Source organism: Drosophila persimilis, unplaced genomic scaffold (genome assembly GCF_003286085.1).
Source record: "Drosophila persimilis strain 14011-0111.01,24,50 unplaced genomic scaffold, DperRS2 tig00000232-arrow-arrow-pilon, whole genome shotgun sequence".
In the NCBI taxonomy this organism is placed as follows: Eukaryota; Metazoa; Arthropoda; class Insecta; order Diptera; family Drosophilidae; genus Drosophila; species Drosophila persimilis.
In genome coordinates this window covers 251906-261625 of record NW_020825307.1, presented here as the reverse complement: position 1 = coordinate 261625, position 9720 = coordinate 251906, and the positions used below count along the sequence as shown (strand labels likewise).

Here is a 9720-nt window from a genome sequence, read left to right as displayed (position 1 = left end):
CTCTATATCAGGGCGAATTAAATCCAAACAGACCGACCCCTAAAAGTCGCTGATAAGGCAGCTGTTGAATAATGCTTTTTTTTTTGTTAGAATTTGTGAGCGCCCACTGTAAAAGTCAGTGCATTCTCTCGCACAGAATGCATGCGAGAGACGCAGAGAGAGATATAGAGAGGGAGCGGATCGCTGCAGCAGAGAGACAGTACGATGGTCGGAGAGCGAGAGAGCAGAGAAAGCCATGCAAATCGTGGTGCGAATGGAATGGAATGGGGAGAGGCAATGCAATGTGCATGCCAGATTAGTGTGAGCGAGAGGGAATGCATTCTGGCCTTGAGCTATGCTCACGTTGTAAATGTTGCTGTTGCTGTTGCTGTCGCTGTTGCTTCTCTTCTCCTCTACTCTAATCTACCGTCCACTGCTCTCTTCTCTTATACAATGGCAGAGAGCATCGTAACTTGGAACAGATGTTTGTCACGTAGAGAAGTAAACAGCTCTGCTGCACATCTTGTATGGGAATCATTTCAATCACAAAATGCCTTCGTTACATGGTCTGGTGGGAAAATCTTGTGAGTGGTACTCGCATATAATAAAAGAATGTTCTACCTGTGAGGGTATCAATGCTCTCGCATTGCTTTCCACTTGCGAGCACTGGTGGAGTGGTCTCCTGCTTTTGAAATGAATTCATTTCTTTGACAAAGTTTCCATTTCACACATAGAAATTCCCCATACGGAGGTTAATGCACTCCCCAGAGACAGCCGGGGGTGCGGGAGATTGAGATAATCTGTGAATTTGCAAGGCGGTAGAGGTGTTTGGGATTACGAATATCAGTTTCGAGTCACCGCCACGCCGCGATCAAGGTTCAACATTTGTGGGATATGTACATATGTATACATATGTATTACCCGAGGCAGCGATAACGGGGAAGACTGCCCCGTCATGCGCAGACAACAAGAAAGCTGGACGTTAATGCACAGCCGTCAGGCCCAACACAGCCGCAACACCAGATTTCAGATTTCAGGAGTAATACTAATACACCCACTCACCACCCACACCTGTCCGCTCGCGGTTTCGATTCCTTATCATGCCAGTGCCGATTTGCGGGCATCGAAATAGGAAAAATAGTAAGGAATGGGAATAGCATCTTGGACAGAATACGGTGAGGCATTTCCTCCCGCTCATCGAGTGCCTTGTGGAGTGTGCCCCACTCTCTCTGTATTGCCACTCTCTCGTTTTATTACCACATGTATAAATACACTCAAATTGACGGAATTCTTTCAACTTACAGTTACAGGTTGGAGGTGCTAGAGTGCTAGACTGCCAGAGAGAGGGAGATGCTGAAATTGCAGTCTGAATAGTCTGTCGCCGCCTAGAGGAGAGCAGCCCAGCCGGCCGGTGAGCGGGATAGTGCCAGAGAGAGACAGAGAGTGAGAGCGAGTGCAGTGCAACATTGCAAAGGAGGATAAAGACGCAGCAGAGCACAGCCGAGCACGGGCAGAGCAGAGCAGAGGGGCAGACGACCAGCGGCAACGCCAACGCGATCGTCTGTGAGCGTGCAAGTGTGGGTGCGTCTGTGTGCCAGCAACAGGCATTTACTGTGCGCCGCACTGCGACGCCAGCCGACAGTCGTGTCTCAACACTCGACAGCAGCAGTCGTTAGAGCAGAAGCAGAAGTAGCAGCAGCAGCAGCAGCAGCAGCCCCAGCCAAATTCCAAACTCGACTCCAGTTCCAAATACACAAACACACACACACACAGAGAGAGACCATGTATCCAGCCACTCAGTTGCTGCGTCTGCGCAGCGCCTCCGCCTTGAGCAGCGCTGCTACACGCTCGATAACGACCAAACGCCGGCAGAGGAACACCAGCACGGTGAGCGCCGAGAGGGCGCGAGCTCAGGGCGACAGCGAGACGGACAAGTTCCTGCACTACAGCCCCGAGGATGGCTACTACAAGACCTCCCCCTACGACCCCATCGTAGTGCGCAATGTGCCGCTCCACGAGTACGTCTGGCGGGACTTCAAGAAGTGGGAGAGCCGCACGGCAGCGGTAAGTGCTTGACAATAATAATAATCCCAGTGCAAAGTTTTATATCAAGTGCGAGGCAATCGAAAGTCAAGTGCGGTTTACTTTACCCCTCTGAAATCTTCTCAGATATTATGTAGTTCGTTCCTATAATCTCTGGGGGAAAATATCCGCCTGCGGGGTTCTCTTTTATCTCTAAATTAAGCTTTTGGTAAGGAGCTCCTCTGTGATGTTGCAAGTCAAGTTCGTTCTACCCAGAACCCTAATTGAAGTGCTATGTACTCTCGGCAATCACACGGATACCTCCTTGAACGCGGGTACTTCATGGAAATACTTCCACTTAGAACCTCGAAGGTTTTCAATGAGTGAAGTGCAATGGAGTGGAGTGTGTCCGCTCCTTGTTAAGCTTTCTCCTTGGAGGTCCATCCTCAAGTCAGTTATCTTTTGTTGGAAGTTCTCCACGAGATTCCGAAGGGTGTTCTCTGGGAAATCCTGAGAGAAAAGTTTTTCTCTCTTCCCCACTATCCGACTAAAGGCTAACCTGCCCCAAAATATTCGGGCCACAAATCACTTTAGAGAATTCCGATTTGAACGAATCGCAATTCGCGACCAGACCCCCCTTTGTTTGTTTATGACCCAGGGCTATTGAACCGGCGCGCCAGTCTATACTTATCCGAGTATGCAGGCAAAAATTGATTTTTTTATGACCGTCCAATATCGGAATCGCTGCTTTCCCGCCGCCCATCTGTGCCCCAGCCCAATCGGAATACAATACGCATATGTAATCAGTCCGATTATTCGCTATCAGTCAGATAGCATTGGACGAGTATTTGGGTCATTAATGCCCCCCCTGCTTATCGGGCGACAAGCGTAATGTTCGGACGGAGCTGATAAGCCAGTACGAGTACAAGTGCGAGCCGATGATAGCGGCGAAAGTGAAATTTACTACTCTTACTCACAATGGGGAGGGGGCAGGCCCCTACCCCGCCCCCCCCAAAGATCGGCAGAGAGCGTGCTATTTTTGCCAGACTCCTGTTCCGGTTCTCATCTGGGCCCCTGTTCTGTTTTTGTCCACCCGTACGTTTACGGCTCATTGAATGCCAGTCGTGTAGTGCCCGGTGGCAAATTGCTTGAGAAATGCTTGCTGATAAGAAATACTGTCTACGGAGGGGCACGATTAAACGAATCGCGTCGAGTGGCTGTCGTTCGAGTAAGGCCCAGCTGACACAATGGAAAGCGAGTCTCGTATAACAGATCATCCACATGCCCATCACCGTGCCCCCCGGTTAGCGCTCGAATTCGGGAGGCAATTGCATAACTTTCCCATAGCCAGGGCTCCGCCACCCTCCCTCTCCACTTACATGGGAGGCGGCGATGACCTTCGCCAAATGTTTACAATTTTCACTTTTGAGATTTCTATCCCTTACGCTCTCTCTCTGTGCACGATCTCTCCCTCTCTCTCTCGCTCCCACTGGGCTTGTGCAAATCAAAGTGCAAATAATTTTCATTGAAATTTATTGCCATCATTGCAGTGTGTGCAGTGTGTGCAGTGTGTGGGTGAGGTGATTTGCCAGGGGGCGACTGATATAACCGAGTAATCACCCTGTACTCACACGTACACATACACGCAGAGTGCCACATGTGTGAGCTGGGGGCCAATTGTTGAATTAAATGCAATTAAAAGCGTCAGGCCCCACGAGTCCGGTCCAAAGGTTCTTTAGTTATGCCCTAGCTACCCCCCACCCCCAGCACCAGGGCGAAACAGTTGACACAAGATAAAAAGCCCAGGCAGGGGGCTTAACTAACAGATCGATCGATCCCACTATGTATTAGACCTACTATACGATACTACTATAGGCCTGTTATTATCAAATATTCGACCCATTTTATACGATCTTGTCGGTCTTCGGTTATATCGTCTTCGGCTTGGAAATAGAGACGATTAAGATCGAAAATCGAAGCACTGCATTTGGGTGGGGGACTCTCGTTATTGAATGCAGTTCCACTGTATACTTCACACTATAGCCCTCCGATTGATCGATTTGTGTGCTAATTCACGAGTACGGATCACGCGTTTTGAACCCTGTCGAAATTCACGACTGGTCGCGGTCATAAAATGTTTTTCTTTTTTTCTTTTTATAATTATTTACGCTGTTATCTGCTTTTCCGTTCTTTTTCTGTCCAAATTTTGATGATTTTGTTTGCGCTGTGACGTCAGCGGCAGTGGCCGGCAGTCAATGGGGTCCAGCCTCTGCCGGCATGAGAAGTCAAAAAACGCAGCGGCGTCCGTCGCCGACGAGCACGAAATCAGAGCAAAAGAGATACCAATAGACAAACCCGCTCTCCGCTCTACGGCAGAGAGAGGGAGAGAGAGAGAGAGCGTGCTGGGTAGAGGTGTGTATGTAAAGAGAGGAAGAGAGAGGCGCGCCACGACTCGTTTAGACTTTGCAGACTTTGTACTTTGCCCCACTGAACTTTGGACCGTCGCACTGCCCCCACAAGCAGCCGAACGATGCGAAGCGAAGCGAAGCGTTGCTAGATGCTCGCAGCGGAGTGGGGGTGCAGAGCGGTGATCGACAAATGCACGAAATGATTCTCTTATTATTGTGTTTATTACGACGTGCATGGGTGTGTGTGTGTGTGTCGGTGTGTGTTTGCACTGCGATACCGTAACAAAGGGTATGATGGGTTCGACACGACACAGCAGGCTGTTACAGCAACGATCGGGCGGCGAGAATAATCTGGCCATTTCAGATACCAGAGACCCCAATGAAACCCCAACATGTATCAAATAAAATATACATAGGTATTCTATATGGTGGTTCCAAAAGATATTCCCACATAACCCGCGTGTGTCAGGGTTCATTGTTCAGCCAAATTGAATCCAAGTCGGATGACTACGACCAATGTGGAAGGGTATCAACAGCCTCGGCACTCGAGTGAGAGTAGTCGTATGCCTTGTTTTCTTTCGTTTGAGTTAACTTAAAAATGTTTTGATATGATCATTGTTGTTGGGTTTGTTTGGAGCGAGCAATGTCGCTATTTATAATGCCTATTTTTAACCATATACGATGTCGGACTGCGCAAATTTAATGTGGACAATCGGCAATCAGCATAGCCTAACCGGCGGACCCCCTCCCACAATCAACGCTCTCTACCCTTCTACCTCTCTCCGTCTTTACGTCTCTTTGTCTTTCTGTCATTTGGCAAATGCTGATGACCTTCACCGTAGCCCCGAACCGGTTGTATGGTTGGGGAAGGGCAGGGAAGGGAAGCCAGAGTCATGTTGGGGCCTGTGGTTAACTGATTAGCCACGAAAAAGGCTTCTGAATGTCCAGCGAATGCACTTTTCTGTGTACAGATTCCCCAGTACGTAAACGTGTTTGTTTCGGAACTGAAATCACCAAAACCTTTGGGGCTATTCACAACTCATCTGTGTTCCTTCTGCCGTTCGTCCTTTCAGGTATGCGTCGTCACCGATCGCCAGTATACGTTCGCCCAGATGCGGGATGCCAGTGCCGCCTTTGCGGTTCGCCTCCAGACAAAGTTCAAGCTCCGCAAGCCCGACGTGGTGGCCATCTGTCTGCCCAATTTGCCGGAGTACCCCATCGCCACGCTGGGCGCCATCGAGGCCGGCCTGACGGTTACCACCGTCAACCCCATCTACACCGCTGGTAAGTGGGCTCGGTTTGCTGTTTCCTCGTACAGTTGTGTTCAGAGATAAGCTATATGGCATGTACATACCTATGTATGTATATTCGCCAATTAGCATCAACAGATCAGTTGATTAGATAGTAGATAGACCTTCGCGGATGCTGATGGTTCCAGCTTTATCCATTCAAGCAGTACAAATCGGATCCCAAACTCGTATTCGTATGTCCATTCGTATTTAATCAGGGATGGCACTTGCAATTTGTACGAACCTTTGTGAAAAGTGTCCGTTCGCTTATGGGAAACATTCGAGAAACGTTCGGGAAATGACTTCAATAATAAGGGAACCTTCTTCTATATGGATAATCAAATCAATTTCATTGAGTCTTCCAAGGTACTTTAGGCCTTTTCTTCATTATGTGTAGCTGTACAATGAGATCAAGTGTACATACCATATGTATGTACATATATATGTATTTGGAGAAAAGTGTTTATTTGGGAGCTGTCAAGTGCGTCAGAGGCGGCACGGCCCGGTACGGTTCCTTATCACGACAGTACCCACTAAGCCTTATGGGAATGTTGTAGAAATCTGTTTTGCTCTGTTTCTCGGGGCTAAAGTCGAAAGATCATCATTAACATTTGTATTTACTCCCATTTGATCAATTGCAGAGGAGATAGCCCGCCAGCTAACCTTCAGCGCGGCGAATCTCATCGTGGGCACCGTCCAGAACTATGGAACTCTGAACGAGGCCTGCAAGCTGGCCGGTAAGCGGCTGCCCATTGCCGTGATCCGGAGCCGGCAGGATGATTCCCTGCCCGCGGGAGCCATCGATTTCTTCGAGCTGATTAGCACCCAGAATGTGCGCTACGATGACCTGCAGGTGCCGAAGGAGGCGACTGCGGACGACATGGTCTTCCTGCCCTTCTCCTCGGGCACCACGGGCTTGCCCAAGGGCGTGATGCTGTCCCACAACAACATCACCAGCAACTGCGAACAGGTCCAGGCCGCCCTGTCCCTAAACCTGAGCGTCCAGGACACGTTGCCCGGAGTGCTGCCCTTCTTCCACATCTACGGCCTCACTGTGGTGATGCTGTCCAAGCTTGGCCAGGGCTCCAGGCTGGCCACAATGCCGGCCTTCAAGCCGGATGATTTCATGAAGGCCCTGGACCAGTACAAGGGCAGCATATTGAATCTTGTACCGCCCATAGGTGAGTCCATGAATACGACTAGAATACGATAGCGGAATGATAATAATTGGATCCTCTGTCTGTTCCAGCGCTCTTTATGATCAATCATCCCAATATAAATGAGGCGACGGCCCCCGCATTGAGAGTTGTGATGAGCGGAGCCGCACCTATTGGCCAGCACGATGTAGAGCGTTTTCTGCAGAAGTGAGTGCCATGCCCCCCAAAAGATCTTAACCGTTATGCTTTATGCTTAAAATAACACTCTCGACTCCACTTTTTAGGTTCCCCAAGGTCGCCTTCAAGCAGGGCTATGGCATGACCGAGGCCTCGCCTGTTGTGCTTCTTACACCAGAAGGCAATACACGCTACGCCTCCACGGGCATCCTTTCAGGCTCTACTGAGGCCAAGATTGTGCCCCTGGATGGCGCTGATTTGAAGGGTGTGGGACCCCGTACCACGGGCGAGCTGTGTGTGCGTGGACCTCAGGTGATGTCCGGATATTTGAACAACGAGGAGGCCAACCAGGTCACCTTCTTTCCGGGCAACTGGCTGCGCACTGGCGACGTGGCCTTCTACGACGAGGACGGCTACTTCTACATCACGGACCGCATGAAGGAGCTGATCAAGGTGAAGGGCTTCCAGGTGCCCCCAGCGGAGCTGGAGGCGGTACTCCGCGACCACCCGAAGATCCTCGAGGCCGCTGTCTTTGGGATCCCGCACGAGCTGAACGGAGAAGCGCCACGAGCGATTGTCGTGCTCAGGCAGGGCCAGGAGGCCACGGCCGAGGACATCGCCGCCTATGTGGCCGAGCGTGTGGCCCACTACAAGAGGCTCGAGGGCGGCGTTATCTTCGTGGACGAGGTGCCCAAGAATCCCACCGGCAAGATACTGCGCAAGGACCTCAAGGCTCAGTATTCCGACTGAGCCCTAAGCACGCCTCCCTAGATCGGGATCTACGAGTACGAGTACTATATATATTTTTCAATCGTTTTTTTTTTGTCGTTTTATAATGTGTGTATGATATCCATCAATGTTGGCCCTGGTCCGAAGAGTTGATCCCGTGCGGGCTTGTGTGAGCATTGCATTTAGACCTTCGAAAACATTTAGTCCTAGACTTAGAAGTAGGTCTCGATTAGGCATTCGATTGGTCCATAGTATGTAAGAGTAGAATAGGCTGAACTCGTAGTGTAAGCACCCTCTTCCACTCCCCCTACCTATCCCTATCCTATCCCGTACCTAGCCCCTACCCAACATCCATACATCAGCTCTAAAACTATAATCTATTACACTATATACATATATATATATATCAGATCAGATCAGATCGATCTATTATACTTAATGACGGACCCAGATCGTATTGGAGCGTTGATATTTCAAAGTTTAAAGACGAAATTATGATATTCACAACTAATTTTTTTTTTTTGTATAGTGTCCTAAAATGTATTTGTTTGTTAAATGTATGGTAAAGAGATGCTGGCATATGGCATGCATCCATAAATGTATATGATATGTGTGCTATAATATTTGAGAATAAAGACGGAATGAACAAGTTACAAATTGTTTTGAGTATTCGAAAGGGAATCCCTAGGATATGGCTCTGAAAGTGCAGTGGCCCAGCCTTAAAAGAATCTCTTGTTTTTTTGGAAAACCCTAACCCCATCCGTCATCACATTATTTGTATTTTATCAATTATTACCAGCAGACATTTTGCACCTATTAAAATTTGATGTCAATCCAAAAAGTATCATTTGATTGATGGGCCTACAAATTGTCAAAAAATCCAGACAATATTGTGGCACATGATTGAAATAAAACCACAACATAAATGAATAGTTCCGCCTGGATAGGTTGAAAGTCAAGTCCATTCTACATACATATATGGACATACATACGTATGTGTATGTGTTGTATTGAAGATCGCCAAGAAAGGTGTTGGTTTACTGAGCGTTTAAAAATATCAGCATTACTGTAATAGAGCCTCTATTCAAATGACCAGAGTTACATTAATCTTTAGTTAAACTGCTCCAAACAGAATCGAATAAGTACTACAATATTCCCATGTCTGATTTTAAGCAATGTTTTTCCGTAACAGATTTCAACATTTCTGAGAAATTCGTCGGGCACTGCAAATTCTACATGCATAGTACCTTGTCTAAGTGCTCATAAATATAGTATTTGATGTAGATGTAACAAAAATAAGCTTAGACCTCAAAAAAGATTGAGTTTTCACGGCACAGCCTATAATCCTACGATCCGGTCCGAAGACGGTCCTTTTATGTGATTCAAAGCATTTTTCGGTGAATTTCTTTTTCAATTTATTTATTTACGACAAAATACACAAAATTTAAGATTTGATTTATTTAGTTTTAGTTTTTAGTTTAGTTCCTTTTCGTTTAGATGTCTTCTTGCACTTTAGCTGTTATTGTACGCTGAATTACGATTTATGTGAATTACTTGCACTTAATATACAATAGAAAAAAATAGATGTATATATGTATGTGTTAGTGTGTGTGTGTGTGTGTGTGTGTGTGTGTGTGAATACATAGTAAATATATATATGTCTGCAAATGTAAGCTGATTTTGATAGCTGATCGTTCGGGATATTGCTTAAACAAATTAAGGTTAATTACGCTAGAAAAACAAAACGGATCCGGTCTCAAAAAACTCACAAAAATTGCTATAACTAAATTCCAGTTAAGTGTAACAAAACTGATTCCCTCTCTTTCCCTTTTTTTTTGGTATATAATTTTGTTAGTTTTGCTAAAAAGTGCAAAAATGAAGTCCAAAATTTGTTAAATGCATCCATTTACATACATACATACTCGTGCATGCACAAGAGAATACATAATAATAATATTA

At 47.1% G+C, this 9720-nt stretch overlaps 1 protein-coding gene across 1 annotated transcript; it reads left to right on the top strand.

The window, feature by feature from the left end:
* Positions 1-1634: 1634 nt before the first annotated feature.
* LOC6602860 (probable 4-coumarate--CoA ligase 1) lies at positions 1635-8414 on the top strand. The gene is made up of 5 exons (XM_026989310.1): positions 1635-2043; positions 5483-5693; positions 6340-6879; positions 6948-7062; positions 7140-8414. The coding sequence occupies exons 1-5, from the start codon at positions 1762-1764 to the stop codon at positions 7780-7782; spliced, it is 1791 nt and encodes a 596-aa protein (XP_026845111.1). The 5' UTR covers positions 1635-1761; the 3' UTR covers positions 7783-8414.
* The last annotated feature ends 1306 nt before the right edge of the window (positions 8415-9720 follow it).